This window comes from Poromitra crassiceps (genome assembly GCF_964638095.1).
Source record: "Poromitra crassiceps genome assembly, chromosome: 15".
NCBI lineage: Eukaryota > Metazoa > Chordata > Actinopteri > Beryciformes > Melamphaidae > Poromitra > Poromitra crassiceps.
In genome coordinates this window covers 14,789,093-14,814,293 of record NC_139634.1, presented here as the reverse complement: position 1 = coordinate 14,814,293, position 25,201 = coordinate 14,789,093, and the positions used below count along the sequence as shown (strand labels likewise).

General features: G+C 46.3%; 1 protein-coding gene across 1 annotated transcript in view; it reads right to left on the bottom strand.

The window, feature by feature from the left end:
- Window positions 1–5,668: 5,668 nt before the first annotated feature.
- The window catches only part of diaph1 (diaphanous related formin 1), a gene marked incomplete at its 3' end in the record, with an annotated part of 107,208 nt that continues 87,675 nt past the window's right edge, over window positions 5,669–25,201 (bottom strand). The window contains exon 19 of the mRNA XM_083651751.1: window positions 5,669–5,764. Coding sequence (XP_083507877.1) covers window positions 5,669–5,764 — 96 coding nt within the window. The remainder of the gene's footprint in view (window positions 5,765–25,201) is intronic.

Below are 25,201 nucleotides of genomic sequence, written 5' to 3'. Positions count from 1 at the left end.
GTCTTTTGTGCATGTTTGTGTGGCACAGGGCAGAAGGTTCTCCGTTTCAGCACCAGCAGGCTGATGAGAGTTTGGGGCCAAACAACCTGGAGGCACTGCTGGCCTTGTTGCACACGCAGACACACACACACACACACACGCACACAAACACACACACACACACACACACGCACGCGCACACACACACACACACACAGACAGACAGACACACACACACACACACACACACAAATGTAAACCAGACAGAGATACGGCCATCGCAACAGACCGAATACAATCTTCTACTTCTACTGAACATAAGAAAGTGACAGATACATTATGAACACTGTCTCTCCAGTACTGAAATATTTATGGCCACGCATTAATACCCATTCATTATGTGAATAAGCACTTGTCTATAGCCTAGAACACATTTTAATAACACCATAGCTCATGTCACACCAACTATTACTGTACTCACGACTACTTTAATAATGTCTATATTAGCCTTGGCATTACGACAACAGAGTGACTAGAATGAGTGTCTCCTTCTCTGTTGGCAGGGGAGGGCATGGAAAGGGAAGAGTTAAGGAAGCGATAGAAAACAGACCGAGGCAGCCAAAAGCCTATCTCCTCCAAGTCAGTGGCGTGAAGGCTATCTCACACACCTGACAGAGACAGAGCACTGCCAATAACGCCAGAGGGAAGGAGAGGGGGGAGAGGGGGGGCAGGAAGGAAGGCGGAGAAAGAGAGAGAGCGCAGAAGGCAGAGGCATGGAAGACAGAGAGATGGATGGATAACAGTGAGCAGAGTGGTCCCGGGATGACAAATGCCGAGCCTACTGTGGCTTGTTTTGATTTGAATGCCTGTTTCCTCATGGGAGAGACCGACAGGGAAGGAGGAGTTGGAGACGTATAGGCCACATCTCTTTTGTGTTTGTGTGTGTGTGTGTGTGTGTGTGTGTGTGTGTGACAGAGAGAGAGGGAGATGGAGACTGATAGAGGCACAGTGTTGTAGAAGCACTAAGAGCCCCAGCAGCCACACGCTAAATCTTTAATCAGACATTAATAAAAACAATATCATTACTGTCTGCCGAGGGAGGAGTCAACGCACACCTCACTGAATCTGGCAGGCAGGCGCGCGCACACACACACACACAGAAACACACACTCACGTACACACACACACACACACACACACACACACACACACACACAGAAACACACGCACACACACACACACACACACACAAACACACACAAACACACGCTCACGTACACACACAGACGCTCACACACACACACGCTCACGTACATACACACACACACACACACAAACACTCATGGCGGCATAAACAACCCTATCACTCTCATGTTTCCTCTCTTCACTCAGTCTGCTTTCAGTCTCAATCCATCTATCTCCCTCTGCTTTTATTGCCTTTCATCTATCAGTCTACCATCAAATCAATGTGGCCTCCGCTTCTGCTTCTCTTCCGGGCTTTTGAAAAGGTAAAAGCACACGCAAAATAGGAACACACAAGCACACACACACACACACACACACACACACACACACACACACGAAGGAAAGGCTTTGGGATGGATGCGTTGGGACTGAAAGCTTCTCAAGGACAAAGCTAAGCCACTCAAACCCTTGCCTGAAAGCAGGTCTGCGTTATAAAGGGGTCGAGGCAGGTCAAGGTAAGTAGTAGCGTAAGTAGCACGGCTCTACCGTCACACTCTCCATCACGGAGAAGGGAAAAAAAAGCTATGAAAAACAGGAAGTCCCACGCAAAATGGCCGTCCAAAGGGGGGGTCTTAGCCTTCATGAAAGAGTAGCGGTGCTGTAGAGAAATCTCTTTCTCTCACGCGCTCTCCCTTTGACAACGCTAGGCTCTCTCTCTCTCTCTCTCTCTCTCTCTCTCTCTCCTTTGACAAAGCCAGGCAGGGAGGATGAAAGGGCTGAATGAAAGCCTACGCAGGACCTTAGAAGACGGGATAATGGCGGCACAGAAAGCAGGAAGGAGTAACAGAGAACAAGGGGTGAGGAGAAGAATGAGAAGGGGCTTTGTGGATGTTCCTCCGACATGTGACGGCACAGAGACTGATAAGGATGAATCAGGATAGGCAAGACGAGGAGGAGGAGGGGCTAATAAGCAACAAGGAGAATAATAAGTAAGGCAGACAGAGTGGGAGGGAGAGAGGGAGAGATAGAGAAGGAGAGAGACAGAGAGAGAGAGAGACAGAGTGGGAGAGAGAGAGAGACAGAGTGGGAGAGGGAGAGAGAGAGAGAGGGAGAGAGAGACAGAGAGAGAGACAGAGTGGGAGAGAGAGAGAGAGAGGGAGAGAGAGAGAGACAGAGTGGGAGAGAGAGGGTGGGAGAGAGAGAGAGAGGGAGGGAGAGAGAGACAGAGTGGGAGAGAGAGAGTGGGAGAGAGAGAGAGAGGGAGAGAGAGACAGAGTGGGAGAGAGAGAGTGGGAGAGAGAGAGGGAGGGAGAGAGAGACAGAGTGGGAGAGAGAGAGTGGGAGAGAGAGAGGGAGGGAGAGAGAGACAGAGTGGGAGAGAGAGAGTGGGAGAGAGAGAGAGAGAGAGAGGGAGGGAGAGAGGGAGGGAGAGTTAGAGAACAAGAGGGGACAAACTGAAAGAGATAAAGTAATGAGTAAGTCACAAAATAATCATTACTCGTTTTCTTTACTTTTTTGCTTGGTTCTGGATAATCCTTGCCCTATATACACTCGAGTAGAGCGGGCTGTGTGTGTGTGCGTGCGTGCGTGTGTGTGTGTGTGTGTGTGTGTGTGTGTGTGTGTGTGTGTGTACGTGTGTGTGTCTGGTGTGTGTGTGTGTGCACGTGTACGTGTGAACGGATCACACCAATAACATTACACTCCTTAATTCCTAATTAATCCCTCTAAACTGGATTATGGTGTAGAGCATGACAACGCCAGGATTCAACCCTTCGCCCGAGTGACTCTGTATGTGTGTGTGTGTGTGTGTGTGTGTGTGTGTGTGTGTGTGTGTTAACATCACATTAGCTGTGTTTCAGCTCACGTCTCAGAAGGCTGGCCTGTCCTCAGTCACTTGATGTTGGGACATGAAGCTGACAGAGCCGCAGGTCCCCTGTGACACGCGTGCACAAGTGTGTAAGGAGGAGTCCCTCCCTGTAGCGCAGGTCGTCAAGTGCTTATGAATTATTGTGGTGAGAACTCTTAACATTACTTTATAGAGTGTATAAGCGGGGGACTCATGGGGGCTATGTGCTTACTCACACCACAGACATTCCATCCCTTGACACAGACACTTGTCCCGGTTAGAAAGCTGCCACACGTCCCGTGTGATGTAGGTGGCCTCACACTGCAGTCAGAGGCTCTACAGACAGTCAGCCTCACACTGCAGTCAGAGGCTCTACAGACAGTCAGCCTCACACTGCAGTCAGAGGCTCTACAGACAGTCAGCCTCACACTGCAGTCAGAGGCTCTACAGACAGTCAGCCTCACACTGCAGTCAGAGGCTCTACAGACAGTCAGCCTCACACTGCAGTCAGAGGCTCTACAGACAGTCAGCCTCACACTGCAGTCAGAGGCTCTACAGACAGTCAGCCTCACACTGCAGTCAGAGGCTCTACAGACAGTCAGCCTCACACTGCAGTCAGAGGTTCTACAGACAGTCAGCCTCACACTGCAGTCAGAGGGTCTACTGTCAGTCAGCCTCACACTGCAGTCAGAGGCTCTACAGACAGTCAGCCTCACACTGCAGTCAGAGGCTCTACAGTCAGTCAGCCTCACACTGCAGTCAGAGGCTCTACAGTCAGTCAGCCTCACACTGCAGTCAGAGGCTCTACAGAGTGTCAGCCTCACACTGCAGTCAGAGGCTCTACACTGTCTCACACTGCAGTCAGAGGCTCTACAGACTGTCAGCCTCACACTGCAGTCAGAGGCTCTACAGACAGTCAGCCTCACACTGCAGTCAGAGGCTCTACAGACTGTCAGCCTCACACTGCAGTCAGAGGCTCTACAGACACCAATACTAATAAATTCATTTGATCTTCTATTGTCCTTTGTAGATTAGCTGAGACGTCTGCTTTATAGTGAAATGTCTCCCATTTATGCTCCTTTCATTTGCTTATATGCTTATGAAAGACTTGAACTATGTTTGGGAAAATGTGGATATCATGTGGATAACTTCATGTGCAAAGCCTCAGAAATGGTACTTTATCACAGCGACCATTAGGAGGCTTATTGGCCCTTTTTGCTGTGTGACACTGACATCTGATGTGGGGTCATCTATTTGAGTAGAGAGCACTGTTTTGGCACTTTTACATCAGCAGAGGTTGTCGATTATAATGACTGGGGTAGAATACACAGCATCACGTTGTTAATTCTGAACAATAATGCACTATTCTTTATTCCAGTCATTTGCATCTGGCTTGCTGTGGCCATAGTTGAAATCTCATGAGGCAATAAATGAGTGAATCAAAAAACAAACAGACGTGGATTTGATGGGTGGTTGTGTAGACCTTATAGCCGATGCAAAGTGCCTGTCGATTTTAGCTGAAACTATCTCAAGGAAGACTCTCCACATGTGAACAAAGGTATAAAATGGCATGTAACATGCCGTGTTGCGTGTTATCATGTGTACTGCGTACAGCTGATTCCTCCCTGCTCCGTGGGTGGAGAAGACGGGGGCGGGGGTTAGGAGAGGGGAAGTAGTAGTGTGAGGGAGGGAGTGAGGGTCACAGAGGGATAGATGTTGAGTTGGGGAGAATTAGCAATGCTTTCATGCGTTCTGCGGCTCAGTGGAGCTACACAGAGCTTGTTGATGCCTCTAAGTGCTATGCAGTATTAACCAGACAATCTCTAAGGAGGCCCCACGCATGTGTGTGTGTGTGTGTGTGTGTGTGTGTGTGTGTGTGTGTGTGTGTGTGTGTGTGTGTCCGTGCGTGCGGTGCACTGACTGACCGCTGAATCTGTACAGTTAAGTACCAACCCCTAGATAACCTATTTGGAGAGTAGAATGAGAGAAAGTAGGGAGGATATAGAAAGAGAGAGAGAGAGAGAGAGAGAGACAGGGAGGGAGAAAGAGAGAGAGGAAAAAGGGAAGTGTGGAGATTCAGTGGAGAGCTGTTAAAATGTCTGATGTGACTGTCCTCCCTCTGAGAGAGAGAGAGAGAGGTGAGGAGAAGGGACAGCGTCAACAGGGAGAGAAAGGGCCCTGTCTGTCCCCTGTCTCCCTCACTAACAGAACACATGCTGACTCAGAGAAAGGCTCAGACATGCAGGACACAGGGACACACACACGGACACAGACACACATGTCGGTCACCTTTGGTTTGTTGCCGCAGGGCAGCAGTGTCATCTCTGCTGCAGAGCACTCAGCTATAATCAGCTGCCACAGCAGCCAACAACAATACACTAGCATCACTCCAACCAACCAACCTGTGCACCTGGCCCCTCTGTCCAACTGTGTCTGTCTTCTCACTTTCCTCCTCTCTCAGCGTCATCTAAACTCCATCTCCTCATCTCACCTCGGCCCCCATCTCCATCATGACTCTGGGTATCTCTCCATCATCTCACCTCACCCTTCGATCATTTGTCACTCGTTCGTTCCCTCCCTCTCTTTCTTGCTCTATCACACACAGATTGCCTCTCGTCCTTCTCTCTCCCAGCCTCATTCATTCTGCCGTGCTCTCCATCACTCTATAACTCCAGCCGTCTTCTCGTCTACCGAACCCAGATTAGTCTCCATCCCTCGGTCTTTGACGATCATCTCCCCCTCCCTGCTTTCTTCCTGCAGCATACGCCAGTGACACATTACGAGAGTTTGTTTATTTGTGTCCTAATTAGAGATGCACCGATTGCCATTTTCTTGGCCGATTCCGATTTCCGATTTTTTAATAGTCTGACTTGCCGATACCGATTTTGGCCGATTCCGATTTTCTTTCTAAGAACAATAATTGACGGGTTATTTTTAGATTTTTTTTTTTTACTTTGCTTTAATAGAAAATTAAGATAAAGGTAAAGTAAAGGTAAAGTTCCACTGATTGTCACACAATGTGTGAAATTTGTTCTCCGCATTTGACCCATCCCCTGGGGGATGGTCGTAGCGTGCGCCGCGCTCGGGAATCATATGGTGATCAGATGGTCGAGTGCCAGTCAATTGTTTTGTGAAGTAGGAGTGTGCACTTTTCATGCTCTTCTGAGAAATCTGACGTTTATGTTTATTTGTCGTTTGAATGTATCTCATAATTTGATTATCATGCTGCTGACTCAACCCAGTTTCAGTAGTGTGAAATACCAATCGTGCATTTGGAAACACTGGTATAGTGCCTTACTTTAGTGTTCTGATTGTTTTATTTTTTGTGTTTTAAATGTAGTGTTTTTTTGCTTGTGTGTCTTCTTATTGGACCTTATGTGTCTGTCAATAAAGAGTTGATGATGATGATAACCCCCCAATTCCAACCCTTTGATGCTGAGTGCCAAGCAGGGAGGCAAATGGGTCCCCTTTTTATAGTCCTTGGTATGACTCGGCCGGGGATCGAACTCACGACCTCCCATTCTCAGGGCGGACACTCAGACCACAAGGCCACTTAGCTGGTCATGGTCAGATTCATGTCACATTTCTTATCATTTGCATGAGGTAGGACGATCTCACTCAAAAACATCTAAAAATAAAAGCGTTCCAGGTTACTGGACAGAGCTTTTCTTTTTTGTGTAAATACAATGAATATAAAACAATTAATTCCAGTATATCCCACAGCTATCATGCATTTACTTTTCCAAAAGAAAAAAGGTGCAACAGAACAGCTCCAGATGGAAAGTAGCCTATGGCTAAATCTGTTACAAAGCATATCTTCCCCTATGGTGTTTAATGTTTTTTTTGTATATGTTCCTGCCAAATAAACTAATCAAATAAAATAAATAAACGTCAAAATGTTATCCATGGACAAGGAGTTTATAGCCTATATAGGTGTGGAGCCCAGAGACCTTCGAAGCCATGCCCACTCTACAGTTGTGGATTTGTCTGTTCTTGAGTAGATGAGGAAATGAGTTTGAGTTGAGTTTACACCACCAGTTTAATCCGCCATCCAAAAAAAAAATCATCACGCACAGTAAACCTTGCACACTGGTCCGATGCGTTTTATTATTATGTTCTATTCGCAATACGAAACAAATAGTCCTCCTCTCCTGTATCCACGTTACAACGTGACTGACAGATAGCAGCAGCAGCTGATCTGCAGCAGGCAGCGGTGATGTGGACTGCAGCTGGTCGGGGAATGTAACCTGGACACACAAGGCTCGATAGTAGCCTACCTTCACTTCGCCAAGCCGGCTGTGTTGCGCTGTGGCCGGGGAGAGAGAGGGGCCAGTGAGGTGAAGCGAGCCGCTCAGACTGGAGTGGACTCCAGCCGAGCGGGACTCGGCAATGTACCCTGCCTCCCCTCCGCGGCTTATTTTCAACTTGCATGTTTGACAAACTGTACAATTTCCACAATGAGGACGACATGCTGGCGTGTACGTGTTTCCTTTTGGCTGCTTGGGGTGCGCGCACGTCACGTGAACGCGTGCATCGTGCAGCTGCAGGTAATTAACCAAACAAAAAATGGGGAAAGCCGACCGGCGTACAGAATCGGCTATGTGGACTGACCGGAGCCGGTCACCGGTCGAGGCCGATCACGTGAAAATCGTCCATTTCCGGTCACGTGCCGATCGATCGGTGCATCCCTAGTCCTAATGTTACCTGGAGATGAATTTAAGGCCAATTTAACAACCAAAATAAACAACTGGGAAGTTGAAAACTTTAAACATAATATCAAAAAATACAGACTTAACTGTCGGTATCTCATAGCAGACTTGTGTTTCAGAGTGCAGGTCTGATCCCGCTCCTCTCATCCCCATTGGGGTTTTTTCTTCTTTTTCTGGCAAACGATGGAGCGGTCGTCTTCAAGTTTGTTTCAAACTGGCTTCAACTAAGCAGCAAAATTGCTATTATCATCCAACTCAGAAGAAAAGTGCTTTGGCTTTCATCCCAAACAACAGTATTTTCAGTAACTCAACTCTCTGTAGTACTCCATCAACAGCTATCCAGATCTCCTCAAACTCACATGTTTACAAGCCTGAATATCACCTAAAGTAAAGACTAAGGGGACATTCACACCAAAAGCGTTTTTTTCAGTCAGAATGCTATGACAATCATGCCGAGGGCGCTTCCATTGTGCACAAAACACAGCGCACGGAGCGCTTTTTTTGCACTTCGTTTTATTTAGCTGATTTTGTCTGTTTGATGTTGTTCACTGTCAACATGAAAGCCAGATTATTGCCAATTCTGGCAGCAGCAGAGGTTGAGGAGAAAATGTAGGAGTGGAAAAGACGAGCAGCGCGCTTTTCCTCTAATGTTCAACTTTTTCAGCTTTAAAACACCCACAGGGCTCCGCCAAAAAGACAAGATGGCACCAGCGCTAAACGCCAGGTGCGTTCATTAAAAGAGGAGCACGTCTAGCGCGTCCTTACATAGAGAATGAATTGCAGAACGACGCTGGCAGCTCCAAAAACGCTTTTGGTCTGAATGTCCCCTAAGACTAAGACTAAGCCATGTCCACACGGAGACGACTTTAGGTGTATCCGCTAAAGTTTTTTGTCATATAGCCGTTTCGTCCAGATGGAACCGCGTTCTGGGACTATACGTTCTGGCCGTATACGCTAATTTTTCAAAACGGGTCCCAGAGTGATTAAATCTGAAGATGCCACCCTTGCATTTCCGTGTTTACAACCCATACGCATCTTTCCTGAAACGATGACGCCATAGCCCCACCTCTCTCCACCAGCAACAATAACAATCATGGCAGTAACGTTCATGCTACAGCAGTGGGGATCTTGCAGCAAAATATAATGCTCCTCTATTACCACCGTCAGCAACAAGTGGACACGGAGAACAGCGTGTAGCCTACAACATCCTCAGGCCAGGCTCCACACAGCTGACTCTTCCCATCCACCCCTCCCCTCCCTTCATCGGATATTTCCCAGAAGGCTTAGCGGCGGCTACATTTTTACAATAACACAAACAAAATCAGGCTTAACGTGTTAGATAGAAATTATATTTATTTTTAATACAACATGCAATTCTGGAATATTTTAATATTGGACAAAATGAAATGAAATGAAATCTAAACCCTGAGTGTAACCAACATACTCTCTTGCCCTATATATAGCCCTCGTAAATACAACGTGAATAGGGAAGTGAGAGGTTTGAGGAACACGCGGTTGCACTGTGATGTCTGTGATATCCGCTCGTGTCCACTCCAACAAGACTTTAGCTTACTTGACGTGACTTTTTCCAATAAAAACACATTTATGCCATGAGTTTATATAATGTATATTTATGTTGCATCATTTAGCCTGTGCTGTGATGTGCAGGAGCGGCCAATACGCTGGGATGTGTTTGCAACATGTCTAAAGATCATGGAAGTGGATGATATCAGGAATGTCACCGATAGTTAACGTTCTATATTGTAGGCTACAGGGAGACCATCAGCCCTGCTGAACAGCTCTGTATTTGCCTGTATACTGTAGGTTTCATCATTTTATTCATCGACATGGCAAACCTCCCCGCAAAGCCAAGGGTTTAAGCTGCTGCTACAGTGAGATACACATTATAGACTGTGCGCCCCTAGAGGTTGTATGCCATTATTGACGAGATTGTCTTTCTCTGTTATTCCACAGCGGTTTCAGTGGTTTCATGTGGATACACACATTTCTTGAAACGTTTCCATGTTTATGGAAAACTTTTCTGAAACGAAAAAAAAAAAGATAGCTTCCGTCTCCGTGTGGACATGGCCTAAGACTCAACATTAATCTTCACCGAAAATCAGCAGTATGGTGAAAGAATTAAGACCTCTACTGTAAATGCATTGAAGACAATTATATTTTTATTAACTTATGACCTTAAATTCAGCTAATTCTAAGATCCTTTCAGACTTTTTAAGGACCTGCAAGGACCCTGTCCTCTCTGTCTTTTCTTTGTTTGTTTGTTTGTTTGTTGGAGGCTGCTTGGGTCCATGGCTGCTGTAGTATTGAAGCCCTCTGTGTCTTTCTGAGGCTCGGAAAACAAAGACCGACAGTGAGGAGAGAAAACTTGAGAGCGGAAATCAGCGTGGAACTTTGAAAGCACAAACTCGCTGGATTCTTCAGAAACTTTCTGGGACAGGCTTAAAGCATTCCTGGAGAGAACTTCAGAAGTCTCTGCTGTACCGCTCGGTTCACCCAAACAGACAGGAGGCGCTGCCTCTGCAGAGTGCACGCACAACAGGTCCTGAAAGCCTCTCTGTGCTCGCTGCACAGCTACACCGTCGCAGTCCCAGTAGACAAAACACTTCTACAGTAAGTACAATATGTAGGAAATAAAGGACACAAGACACAAAAACAGACAAAATAGGTGCCTCACACAATCCAGTCACCAGAATAAAATGTTGGCAAAAATATGTATATCAACATTCGTAGATAGGCAACATTATAGCAGGACTCTAGCGGCCGCGTAAATAATGAAAATATAATAATATTGAAATAGCATGGTGGGTAAGTAAGGGTGTCCTGGTCAGGGGTGGGACTGTAAACATGGGCCTTAGATGGCTTTCACACTTACCTCGTTTGGTCCGGACTTTCAGACTTTTCAATTTGATCCGAACCAAACTGACAGGTGTGAAACCTCCCATGGACCCCGGGCCTGACCAACAGCGAACCAAACACGGCTATTTTGGTCCACATGGTTTGGTTTGTTTGCAATGTGAAAGCATTTTTTTTTGGATGGTTCAGACTTTCGGACCAATTTCAGGCAGTTTTGCCAGACTATTGACTATTGAGCCGCATGGGGAGAGGAGGAGACCACGTTTTTAATATAAATACAGTGTGGTCCAACACCGTTATAAAAAGTGAAAGTTATAAAAAGTAAAAAGAGAGAGGGGGAAAAAAAGGCCGACACTTTCCAGGTATTTGTTCGGAGGTTGAGAGAGAGGATATGAGAGAACGGGACAGGACAGCAATGCCACCTGAAGATAAAGTCAGGATGTGTCTTGTTTTTATTGAGGGGAGAGAGCTTCACAAGATGCACAAACATCATATTGCCTCCTGGCCTCTGCAGCAGACTGTCAGCAACAAACACAGACACATAGACCCAAACTAGTCCCTTAAGGCCCACACGCACAGGGAGCCAATCTTGACGCTCGTCATTTGACGCGCGTCAAGATCTTCCCCTATAGCGCACTGAAATGTATACACCAAAGAATGACAGAACCATCACTATTTAGGGGAAATGGCCACTAATTTATATGTAATCAGGCACAATTGACCGATTAAAAAAAGTTGTTATAGTTTTGAGCCCCTGTCATAAGCCTCTTCTAAACATGAACTGCGGATTATAACCGTAGAATCAGGTCTGACTATCCGCCGCAGTTACCCTGCTAGACATGACTCAATAAAACGCTTAATCACCTTCTAAACATGGGGAGAAGCTCCGGCGCGGTTTTGAGCACAGTGCTGCTGCCTGGCTACTGCAGAGGAAAGGTAGGCTAAAAAATAGGCTACAATTCTCTCCTCTCGATCAAATGATATGTTTTGAATGCATTTATTCCTAGTATTCTTCTCAGAGATCGACTTTGCAGCGGGAAATATAGCCTATTTTGTTCGTCACGTCAATCTGGGCAAGCTTGGGATAGAGGCTGTTGGATCATCCTACTTGTTTCCCGTGCAGAGGGGGAGAAGAAAAGGCAGCACTGCGGGGAGAAAAGATGCAATTCTGTCCAAACTTATTCTAATCTAATCTCATCATGACATCCAGGGATAGGCTATGTTTTTCTAGCCGATGTGTTTAGAACATTATTCTCACATTGAGTCTTGTTAGTGTAGCGTATTTAGCCTGCTGTATTTAAACTGCCGTGAGAGTTTGAGGAGCACTACTTATCGAGACAGACGAGACGGGGATGGAAATGGGCAGAGAGGGAAGGGGGAGCAGGGCACTTTGGTCGCTGCTGGAACCTCGTTTGACGCTCCAAAATCGAAACAGGTTCGGAGTACGAGCGGCAAGGCAGTTTGACGCGCGTCAGAACGCTCTTGGTGCGTGTTCGGCCGTTTAAAACAATAGGTGGGCTTCCAAATGCTGGGATCTGACGCTCCCGGTGCGTGTGGGCCTTTACTCAATAGGCTATCCTACAACGCAGGCAGGGGGAAATACCAGACAGAGAGGCAGACAGACAGACAGGCAGACAGACAGGCAGAAAGACAGGCACACAGACAGACAGGCAGACAGACAGGCAGACAGACAGGCAGGCAGACAGACAGGCAGACAGGCAGACAGGCAGGCAGAAAGACAGGCAGACAGACAGACAGACAGGCAGACAGGCAGGCAGAAAGACAGGCAGACAGACAGGCAGGGAATGACAGGTGATCATCCAGTAAAGCCAAGGTGAATATTGTATGGAAATAGGTGCTGCTTAGTATGTTGAATGTATGCCAAATTGAATAGTCTCTCCTAATGATCCATAAAAGCCATTTATTGTTCTATTATCTATTATCGTTGCCGACAGGCAACATTGAACTGACAGATTTTTGAATGAAGTTTGGCATAGTTTGGTTTTGGACTTTTAGGTGCAGAAATGCCCTTAGACAGCGGAGTTCAATTCCAAAGTCTACATTTCAACCGTAAGTCACATTTAACATTTTTGTTAGTAAACCATAACCCGTCCCTAACCTTAACCACATTGTTGTTTTAGTTGTCTAACCATAACCCAAGTTGTTTTATTTGTGTAACATTTTCTAATTTGATGTTGGAGTTTGGTTGGAGGACTTGTTTATTGATTTTTAGTTGAACAATAGTTGAACGTATCCATTGTTTGCAGAAATGCAAATGTAAAATGGCTACATTTTAGTCTGGCGACTGGGTGGGCCTCACATGAGTTATAAATATGTATGTGTGGAGGATGGTGTCATTTATAGCTGTCTGGTTTTATATGGCAGGCCTTCAGGACCTTCCTCTAAAGAAATTAAAACCTGCTTGTACTGAAGGCCACAGGGCTAGTTCCTGTTATGACTAGACCCTAGGCATGTACTGTACCTACACTGCTGCTCCACATTCATGCCCCAACGGGACAGGAGGACCCGGCAGATTCAGGGTTAGGCTGGGCTGCCTTTCTCTACTAGCTGCTGGCCTTCAGTTTGAGGTCAAAAACATTGGTGAAAAATGGCGTTATTACACTTCCCAACACGCTCTCACCTGTTGTTAGAGCCATACTGAACCTGGCACAACTCAAAAGCCCACTACCTCCGATCAATACTTACACAAGTGACTCCATCACGCTAAATGACAGAGTACTTTCTCTCTCTCTCTCTCTCGTCTCTTTCTTTCACTGTGAGTCCCAAACGCCGCACCACCTCCACCCCACCACCGTGCCACTCTCAGCTTCACCCAGCAGTTAATCTGCTGGATGGAGTGATGAGCGCTCGGGGAATGGAGGAGAGTGAGATGAAGGAAGAGATGAAGGGAGAGGGTGGGGGGAGGTAAGGGATGGTCATGCATTATTGAGCAGACAGAGTGGAGTTTTTAGGGATAAATGTGAGAGCATGGATAGGGACAACCTTTTCCCTCTGCACTCCTTTTCCTTATACCTCCCACCACCAACCACCACCCCCTCGCTCCCGCGTGAACACGGCTACATCTCTTATTCAGTGGGGAGGTTAAAAATTCAAAGCTAGGGGGGAGGGGGGATGGGGGAGGAACGAGAGAGTACCTGAAAATGGACAAAAATGAAGGAATGTCTTTAGGGAGTTTTCCAGTGCTAATCTAGAGAGCTTCTCGCTTTGATTAGGAGTGTGGGGGTGGGGGGGGGGCAAGAAGCTAGGGAGATAGAGAGAGGGAGGGAGGGAGAGAGAGAGAGAGAGAGAGAGAGTGAAGGCGTACATTTCCATGTGGTGCGGTGTTGAGTAGCACACAGTGTGGTGAAAAATTAAGGTGCCTGCGGGGCGAAGCAGAACCCATGTCTCGCAAAGCACGACACATGCAGATACTGAGTAATGGAGCGGGGGCTACAGCATGCACGCACATACACACGGGCACATACACACACACGCGCGCACACACACACACACAGGCAGCTTTTGAGCACAAAGGCATGGGCGTACACACACCAAAAGGTAACTGACCAAATAGCCACATTCCACACAACATAGAAGTGCAGCAACTATACCAAAACTGTAAACACCAACGCATGCATAAAAGCATGTAAATAAAGACAAACTAAATTTGCCGTGTGCACACACTCGCACACATAAAACGCTTAGTGAAAATGTTGCAAATTAAGGTCAGAAAGTGGAGCACGGCTTGGTCCAGCGAGCCTTGTAAATACCACTGGTGTCTGGTGTAAATGCCACTGGGCCAGGCAGCCATATTGCACACGGCCTCCATAGCTAGAGGCCACGGGCTATGTTACGCCAGGGGCCAGCACAATAGCCGGGGCAGCCAACAACACACGCGCACACGTTCCTGCATGGTAATAAAACAAGATAATGTGCACCCTAAGAAGGTTGGAAGTGTGTACGAAGTGTGAGCGTTGCCTATAAAAGGTGTAATTGATAGCTTTAATATGTGCGACTGTGTGAGAGCCCTGGAGAGAAGGTCTGAGCCATCAGAATAATGGAGATGATAGTCTAATAGCAGCCTAATAACTCACTAGCTTGCTAGCACCGTTTCACTTAAGGCATACTGTTAAACAACGACTTGAGATAAGACATTTAGACTTTAAAGGACAATTCTAAATGCTTCCATTGTTGCAATTTATCTCGCCTTTTCTCAATTTACAGCTCGCTCGCTTGTTTTATCTTCACCCCCCCCCCCCCACCCCCCATCTACTCTGATGTTCTTGGTTCGATCCTCCTCCAGTGTCTCTCTTCATGAAGCCCTTTATCAGGCTGAGATAACAGAACTGAGAGGAAGAGGAGAGGAGAGGAAGAGGAGGATAACAGAACTGAGAGGAAGAGGAGGAAGAAAGGGGAGAGGAGAGGAAGAGGAGGAAGGGAGATGGGGGTTAATGCTGCCATCTTGTCATCTTCATCTTTGAAGCTGTTCCTCTTTACCGCTCTGTTTTTTTTTACACTATCGGTGACATCAAAGTGGGCTAACGCTGTGTGTGTGTGTGTGCGTGCGTGTGCGTGTGTGTGTGTGTGCGTGCGTGTGTGTGTGCGTGTGTGCGTGTGTGTGTGTTTGCCGTAGCCCTCAGGGAGAGGCAGCTAATAATGTGAAATATAAACAGAGGGAGTTGTTGCCATGCACCAGGGCAAGCAGGCCCAATCAATCTGCACCTCTAGCTCTACCTCTCTCTCTTTCTTCTTTTCCTCTCTCTTCTTTCCCTCTCTCCCTCTCTTCTTTCCCTCTCTCCCTCTCCCTCTTTCTTTCGTGATTAACATGATTACTAAACATAGCCATGGCCTCAGTACCACTGCAACGCCAACGCCACCCACACCCACCATCAAGAAGACGTGGGTGAAAGGAGCGATGGAGGAGTGGGTAAAAGGAGTGTAGGTGTGCATCCAGTACATATATGCCTTCATTCTTTAATGCCAGTTGTCTTTGTTTCTTTCCTCTTGGACGAGGCCAAATGCCACTAAATCACTAATGCTGGAGATACTCCGTATCTGTAACAAGCTTTCGAGCTTATGAGCCAATCCTTCAATTAAACACACACACACACACACACACACACACACACACACACACAGTCTCTCCCGTGCTCGGCTGTCATCTCACTGGGAAGGGAACATTTAAATGGTAACGGTGCTGGGAGGTGAGATTGGAACGTTGGCTGGCTGGCTGGCTGGCTGGTTGGCTGGCTGGCTGGCTGGGATAGGAGTGGAGCGGAGCGGAGAAGGAGAAGGCCCATTCTGGTCTTAAGAACAGGATAATCTCCGGGAAGGAGAAAAGGCAGCGAGGAGATTAGGCACACAGAGCGGTAATGCTCCGGCAAGAGTACACTTTCACTTCATTTGCATGTAAGACAGAGAGGAGAGAGATGTAAGAACAAGGGAGGGAAGAAGGGAGGGATGGAATGAAGGGAGAATGATCGGGACAAAAGCGTGCGCGCGGCGCGCGTGTGTGTGTGTGTGTGTGTGTGTGTGTGTAGGCCAGTGAGCTGTTGCGCGTGGTAGTGAGAGCCAATGTGAGCACACACACAGATGTGTTTGAACCTGATAAGGCCTGATGAATGAGCAGCGTGTTGCCGCTGAATGAGGCAGCGTTTGGCGCTCTGAGAATACACGCCGCGCGGCTTAGGCAGCGAGCTAAGCCAACCTAATACAGCGCTAATGTAGACGGCTTAGGAGGTAGAGTTAGCAACTAAACCTAAACACTGCGACACATAAACACACACACATCACACACAAACTTTACAAACACACAACCTATATAAACATGTAATCTATTGATTATAAAAACTGCCCATGCATATTTAAACCCTAGCTCAGACATGAGGTATATGCACTCACAACTTTTGTTACCAAGCGCGCGCGCGCACACGCACACGCACACACACACACGCACACACACGCACACACACACGACACACAGAGTAATCCAATCGTGTGGTCATTTGTTGGGGGCAGAAAGGTGGGGTGAGAAAATGGAGGTTTGAGATATTAGTGGATAAATGGCTGCTGCGGCGAGGAATGGAAAGAATAAGAGAGGAGGAGAGAAGGAGCGTGTTTTGCTTTTCTTTTTCCCACTTCTTTCTCCAGCATTAGTGACCCCTGCATTAACCTGCCTACCTCTCTGCAGCCGCCGCCGGAACACTGCACGATTTATTAACAAGACCTGCTCCTGGGGAGTACACAGGCAGGCAGGCACGCACACACACACACACACACACACACACACACACACACACACACACACACACACACACACACACACACACGCACACACACACACACACACACACACACACACACAAGCTTTCCAAAGCCAATACTAATTTACAACAATCACACAACTCACATAACATACAGCTTCATAAAGTTGCCCGTTCCTCGTTGAGTCATCTAAACTTGTGCTTTATTAGTCCATGTTTTTAAACACTCCCAGGGGACTGTGGCTCTAAGCACACACATCCCAGAAGACACACATAAATAAATACACACACACACACACAAACAATTCTTGGCTGTGACCCAGTGGGGAACTACCATTGGAAAAACAAGCATCTGCTGGGAGGCGGGGAGATGGAGGGGGTTGGTATGGAGGAGGTGTAGAGGGAGGGAGGTGAGGAAGGAGAGGGATACGGCCACTGTGGCGAGCGCACAGCGAGGTCTTCCCCTCTCTCACCTGTAGCAACTTTCAGCAAAAACTTCCAAAGTCGTTTATCAGCTCTGTCAGACGTGGAGCAGCCACCGTGCGGGCCCTCAGGTATAGGAAGAGGCACCAAGCTGCATGATGATATATGGCCCATGGAGCGTGCCTTGGGACGGGCCAGAGGGCAGAGCGACACTGACAATATTTCACAAAAGCCCGTGGTTGAAATGTGTGGTGTACCTGTCTCTACAGATCAGCCTGCTGGCCTGCTCAGAACAGTGCTAGGAGGCTGTGTTGCCTCAGGCACTTCATTAGCACAGCGCCTCTCCTTTGACTGGTAATGGCCAGTGTGTTATTACCAAAACATGTCGCAAAATGTTGCAATCCCCGCGCGGCACAGGACATACTCACACAAGTGACAACACTATGCCAGAATTACCCAGCATGCCTCTTGGTCTTTTCTTGACAAGTTGCTCATTGCTTTTACTGATGGGTCTACAGTCTTAGACAAGTACACACACATACGTACACACACGTACGTACGTACACACACGCACGCACACACACGCACACACACACACACACACACACACACACACACACAGTAGGTACTTGCTTGCTGGTTGGAGGCTCATTAAGGCAGAAATAGGCCTAAGAGGAAACTCGCACAGCAACACAAATACACACACAGACGCACGCACAAACTCACATGCACACACATGCGCATGCACACACACACACACACCTGCCTACAGAGAAGGAAATTGATTTCTTCAGAATACAGGGGGATGAAAAGGCTTATTATAATTGGTTTGTAAATGTGGGTGAGATCACCCACCCACACTCTTGCATGCAGACACCAGCACACGGACACACTGTATTGGCAGTAAAGTACTACAGTACATAGGTAAAAACGGGCGTAGTGGATGTGATTCAGGAAGATGCTGGGGTATGTGTGTTTATATAGCAATACACAGCGGACGGTATGCCTAAGCAAGTCCCTCTTTGGGGGTGGGGGCGATCTCCACCAAAAGAGAAACCAGGTCGCCACATTACAATACAATATGAGAAGAGAGAGACAGAGAAGGGGGGGGGGGGGGGGGGGGGGGTGTGTGAAGGCAGGAGAGTTGGGATATGAAAATGATCCTCCCATTATGAGGATTAATAATCATATATGCTTCTGGCCCTTTTCTCTCACAAACCAAATTAATCAGCAGCGTTCCCCCTAGCCCTAGCCTTTCCCTCTGCTCATCACTCTCTTTTGTTTTTTCCCTCCATCTCTCCCGCTCATTCTCTTGCTAATTGGGCTATCTGAGGTGCAGTCAGACATCAGAAGCCACCTGCTATCAAACACAGAGGCGCAAAAACGGTAAGAAAAAGCCAGTTTAGGACTAGAAAACAAAGTAAGTCCGAAATCACAGAAAAGAGGGAGGCATTAAGAGGCAGCATGAGGGAGAATGTGAGGATAAGCTGGCTGCCTGAAAGATCTTAGGCTTTACACTCACACCTACATGCACATCTAAACAAGCAGGCTGTTCACAGCCAGTCACATCAGCTCTCTGATTCTATAAGCTCTCCAAATAGCAAAGCACGGCAATGTGGGAATAAAGCTGAATAGAAAGGCCCAGGGAAAGGTACATGGATAGTTCGGATGAATAGTTGTGTGCACATCCAACCTGTTTTTTAGGCCAGGTGCCGGGCGGGTACAGATACATAATGAAGGTAGCAAAGTGTAGATATCCACACATATCAAGCCAAACAGTGGGTCTTCATGAAGGCAACAGTCTTCATCAGGCTGTGATGATGCTATCAGGCTTTTGCCTGATGAAGAGCCACTGGGTAGAAACATTGCATCTTGTAGTCAATAAATATTGAGAGCTGCTCCAGTGTGCAGATATCTACCGTAAATTCCGGACTATAAGGCGCACCGGTATATAAGCCGCAGCAGCAAAATTGACAGTTTTTTACATATATAAGCCGCACCGGACTATAAGCCGCGGGTGTTTTGATGTTTAATTACCATATGTAAGGGTTCGTGCACAGAGAGGAATGTCGGGAAAGAGATGGCTGTTTGGGGAAGCTCCCATTTATTAACATTTCAACAAAAGGTGCTGTCAACAATCAAACCAGGTACCGTAATCCTTGTCTTCATCTTTTAGGTGAAGGTGCAGCGTCAAAAACAGAGTCAGAGTCAAAGTCAAGTCACTAATCCTCGTCTTCCTCTTCTTCCTCCGTACTGAAACCAGCAAAGTCCTCAACTTCAGTGTCGGAAACGAACAGGTTCAGGGTGGCTTCGTCAACCACTCTCCTCTCTCCTTCGTTGTCACTCTCAAAACCAAGGAACTCCTCTTCGTCACTGTCGGTGTCGGAATCGAACAGCCTCTGAAGGCGCCCAGCTGTGCCGGCGTCATCATCACGCAGCAGTCCAGCCTTTCGGAACCCGAATGGAGTTTGTGGTCTTGATGGCTGCTTTCACGGAATCTGTTATATGAGCCCTCATGCTGTCGAGAACGAGCAAAGCTTTTTTTTGGTGAAAGAATCCTCCAGGGCGCTTGACGTAGCACTCAGCCAGCCACTCCTTCATGACACTTTCCATCATCCTCCCTTTCTTGTTGACTCTGAGGCATATCCCACTGGGAATTTTCTCTTTCGGCATCGTAATCCGCTTAAAAATCACCATTGGCGGCAGCTTTACTCCAGATGCAGAGCAGGCCAGAACACAAATGAAATTCGTTCTCTCGTGCCCAGTGGTTCTCAATGTGATCGACGATTCACCTTTCTTGTTAACAGTCCGAGTGAGTGGCAGGTCGAACGTCAAAGGCATTTCATCCATATTTATGATCTGCTCCGGTTCGATGGAATATTCCTTGATCTTCCTTTGTGTGAATTCGCCGAAGTTTGTGATTTTCTCCTGGTAGTCGGGGGAGGGAGTTGTTGGCCGAGTGGCCGTTTGCTTACCGTAATTACCATATGTAAGGGGTCACGCACAGAGGGGATTGTCGGGAAAGAGATGGCTGTTTGAGGAAGCTCCCATTTACCGTATTACCGTAACATTTCAACAAAACAACATAACACAACACCACCTTTGTTTATTTTTACAGTGCACACAGTGTCCGCGGTGTGGTGAAAAGAGGGCAAGAGAGGAAATTAAAACAGAAGTGGATTTATAGTTAGAAAGAGTGCTAAAAAAGAGAGATTTTATTTGTATTTTTTTTTTTTTTTCTGAAAAAATCCATAGATAAGCCGCACCGTTATATAAGCCGCAGGGCCAAAAAACGGGGAAAAAGCCGCGGCTTATAGTCCGGAATTTACGGTACTCTTTTTACCTTCAAAGGTACAGAGATAACCACATGTCAGGGTCATTTGTATTGAAGATGTATTAATGTCAGGATGGCAGATACAACTGTAAATAATCACTTTGCGGTTGTATGCCTCCGCCAACAAGTCAAGATGCAGTCTACATCCATGTCTGTCCAGACTCATTCATACAACCTAGGGCTGTCAAAGAATATTCTATATTCGAATATATATGAATATTAAATATATTTGAATATTAAAATTAAATTGAATTAATTAAATTCAATTTTATTTCAATCATGAGAGACCAGTTGGTAAGATTTAACAAGCAGCTTTATTCAGCAAATGGCATGGCAACTACTTTGCCGTACGACTCCATTGTAAGATGACACTCGGCTTGTGGTGAGAGGAGGGGGCATCTGTATTCACCACGCCCACTTTTTCTCTCTTCCGCGTTCAACGCAAACGTATTTGTTCTTCCGGTTTAGCGCTAGTTGCCTACTGTGGCTAATATTAGCCACTAGTTAGTTATGTTATATGGCAGTAAAATGCCACTGAATGACCAAATTGATATAACTTTTAACCATTTCGAGTAACACTGTTTCCATACGGATCACCAGCGTTAGTTTGTTGTTTATAACGTGGCTATATTCATAACGTTTATCTCGGATGCGTTATTTCGAATCCCACATAGGTTACGCCAAACCCCACATAGGTTACGCTGGCGCAAAACGTGTGTCCGTCCTCCCAGTCTAAAGACATGCTGTGTTTGTGTAGTACTGCAATATAATCTAGCAAAATGTGTAGTATATATGATGTACTATGTTGTTTATAGATACTGTATATGACAGTATATGACTGTGATGATGATGCTATGTTTGAGACATGCTTGTGTGGTAAGGGGCTATAAACATAACTGATCTGAAATTAACATCTTCATCTCTACCAAAATGCTGAGAAAGAATGCTGACAAAGTCTCACGGAAAGTTTTCTCTTGGCTGAGAAATAAAAGCTATTTCACAAATACCGCCGTGGAATTTGGCTAGTTACATGAATTACTGATGAATGCATTGGATGGACATTTAGATTAGACTGATTTATGTCATCTAAACTCCAATGTACAGTGTGTAACAGCTTGCTGTTATCTAGAACTGGCATCAGTTCCAGCCCATTCAAAAGCTTTGTTCAAATAACCAAACTCAGTATGCAGTCTTATTAAAAATGTACTGCTTCTTATGTTAGGACAGTTAAATACCCCAAAACTACCATACCCACTCCTTCCAAAATGTGTTGCATGGGTAAAGACATCAATAAAAAAAATATATATATATATATTGGAAGGCATTGGGCTTTATCAAACATGCACAACTTGTGTGTAGCTAGATTGGACGGCGCAGCCAGAGATAATCAGCCTGCCAGACTGTCTGAAATAATTTACCCAAATAAACACCTCCCAGAGGTGGCGGCTTAACTTTTTAAAACCTGGCAGTCTGAATATTTAATGGGCCAAACCCAATTACATTTTTGATTGGTTGTAATTCGTATCCAACTATAGAATGAGGGAAACTCAGTCCGTCTGTCTGCATCCATTTATCTCCCCGACGGGCTGGCCAATCAATGTGAAAGTGCTCATGGGTATTGAGCATTGGCACCGGCAGGCGACTGACCAAGCTGATTTGTCTATTTTCACAAATGTAAAATGTAAGCTGTTTATCAGCATTGATTTTTTTGGCAAGTCTGCGGGAAGTAGTAGCGTGCACATCCCTGGCTATGGACTAGTATTTCTGATTGGTGAAACAGTGAAATAACTTTTCTCAGGTTTGATATTATTAATCGTGTCCCTAGCTCCATAATCATCCCATAATGACAGCTGAGCTCTGTACATCGTGGTGACTAAGCGGTACAACAGCACTCTGCTGTCCCAGTGGCGTTGGTTGCCATGGTAGTTAGGTTAGCAAGGCAGGTTAAGAACCGATGCAAAAAGTAGACTTGAAATCTTGACTCTGAGAGACCGAAAGCTAAACTGGAAGTAGTCTCAGCTCCCAGACGTTTGGTGAGCAGTGTCGATCAGCACCACCTACACAAAGCAGTACCACCGCCGAAAACAGATCTCCTCCAGCGCCACTCCCCCACCCGCCATCTCCGCTCTGCTGATGCCAACCTCCTCACCCCCATCACCAAAACCAAACACCGCACCACGGGGGACAGAGCCTTTGCCATCGCTGCCCCAACCCTCTGGAACTCTCTGCCCCTCAATATCAGAAACTCAGACTCACTCACCTCCTTCAAAACCCAACTCAAATCCCACCTCTTCAAAACAGCCTACAATATCTGACTTTTACCTCTAACCACCATTTCCATCTCTGCAATCTATTGATTTGTATTTGTTTTGAATCTGTATTCGTTCTTGTTATTTAGTTTTGTTTACTGTATTACTTTTCTATGTATTGTAAAGCGTCTTTGAGTTCCCCAGAAAAGCGCTATATAAAACGTATGTATTATTATTATTATTATTATTATAGATACTGAGAATCTAAACTGGAAGGAGATGAAGTAAGGTGGAGCATTTTCCACTCATAGATTGGATATTTTATACCTGCCTAATCAAAGAACACCTGTCGATTTCAACTTATAGCCAAGTAGGCTTGAAGTAGGGATGTTCATTTTGAAAATTTTCCAAAATCGATAATCGGTGAGAATTAACGATCAATTATCGATTATCGATTTTATTAATACTTAGAAAATTTTCAATATTTTCATTTTTTTTTTTTTTTTTTTTTTTTTTTTTTAACAAAATGAATGCCTATGGCAGAAAATACGAAAGACAACGTGTTCTCCTCAATGAACTCTTTATTTCAATGTGTCTCCTCTCCAACACTGCTGTCCCCGGCGCATGCCGGTGTGAATTTCTCATGTTTAAAACAGTTTTGTTGGCACAAAGGCCCGTGCCCAGCCAGAAAACTAGAGACTATATGAAGCTCCACCTCACGTTAGTCGGCTGTGCAATGGAGTGGGGCGAGGAGGAACGAATTCCACCCAAACCTAGTCCAAAAAAAAAAAAAAAAAAAAAAAAAAAAAAAATTAATAATTAAAAAATCGATCCAAATGCCACAGGATCGATTCCAATCCTTAACGATCGATTATCGATTTTCGATAATTGATGAACATCCCTAGCTTGAAGTTACAATTTTATCAGATAGGCTGCACGTATGAGGCAGGAGTGGGGGTGTGTGTGGGAGCACACGCACAGAGTGAGACCAGATGGAGAATCACTATATTTCAAAATGCACGCATAATAACACTACATAATTTAGGAAATAGTCTAGTGTTACTATAAATGCTAATGATTTACCAGGAAGACAGAAATGCGATGTCTGATGAAGGTCTCCATGGTGATGCCTAAAGAGTCTGGCTTTGAAAACATCTGCTCTTCTTGTTAGAGCGCAATGCATCTTCAGCGTGATTACACAAATGTAATATCACGTAAATGAATAGAAAAAAATAACGGCTCCCATTATCATTTGTGCAATTGGTTCAGAGTGGTGGGGAACAAGCCTGAATGTTAAGCAGGCAGAAAGGGAGAAAGAGAGAGACAAGAGCTTGTGGAAGAAATGGGCTGAACTAAAGCTGAACTAAAGCTGACCCCAGCCATTAATGAGCCAGAGAGAATAGATTGAGATAAGCAGGTATAGAGATGCAAAAAGAAAAACAGAGATAACAAGCAGAACATAATGTGTGTGTGAGAGTGTCGGGTGGTGTCCACGGGCAGCCATGTGCAGCCAGAGGGCGTGTCTCCTCCCATCAGCGCTCTGCTCTTCCACCAAGCTTCAGAGGTCGACACCCTTGACCCTGCCATGGGCACACTACCCCTGTGTGCCTGTGTGTGCGCACGTGCGTGCGTATGCGTGTGTGTGTGTGTGTGTGTGTGCCTGTGTGTGCGCACGTGCGTGTGTATGCGTGTGTGTGTGTGTGTGTGTGTGTGTGTGTGTGTGTGTGTGTGTGTGTGCGCGCGCTGCCGGCCAGCTGAGGGAGAGGAGGAGGAGGAGGAAGGGTCAGGGAGGGTCAGCTCGGGGTGGCATCGCTTCGCTTCTGCAGAATAACGAGGAAGAGGAAGACGAGGAAGAGTGCAACAGGGCTCCGAGAGGTGAGGGATTGGGAAAGGGATGCAGAGGTCACAAGGTATAAGCCTGGCCTTGAGCGGTGTGTGTCTGTGTGTGTGTGCGTGTGTGTGTGTGTGTGTGTGCGTGTGTGTGTGCGTGAGAGAGAGAGAGCGCGGGGGAGAGATGGACGAGAGGTGAAGAGTCAGTCTGCATAACTAGAGCTGGCTGCTTATTGGACCATGCGTGTGCATGCGCGGGCACATACACACAAACACGGCATAGACACGATGTGAATAAACCTACACAAACACGACACTTACACAACAGCTCAGTGAAATGCCATTTCTGCCTCTTTCCCTGAATGTTTCTCTCCAAACTCCCAAATGGTGTACACATTCAGAACATGCATAAAGTAACTCAACACCACACACAGTGTAGCATACACAAGTTGGACCCACTCTCTCTCTGTCTCACACACACGCACGCACGCACGCACGCACGCACACAC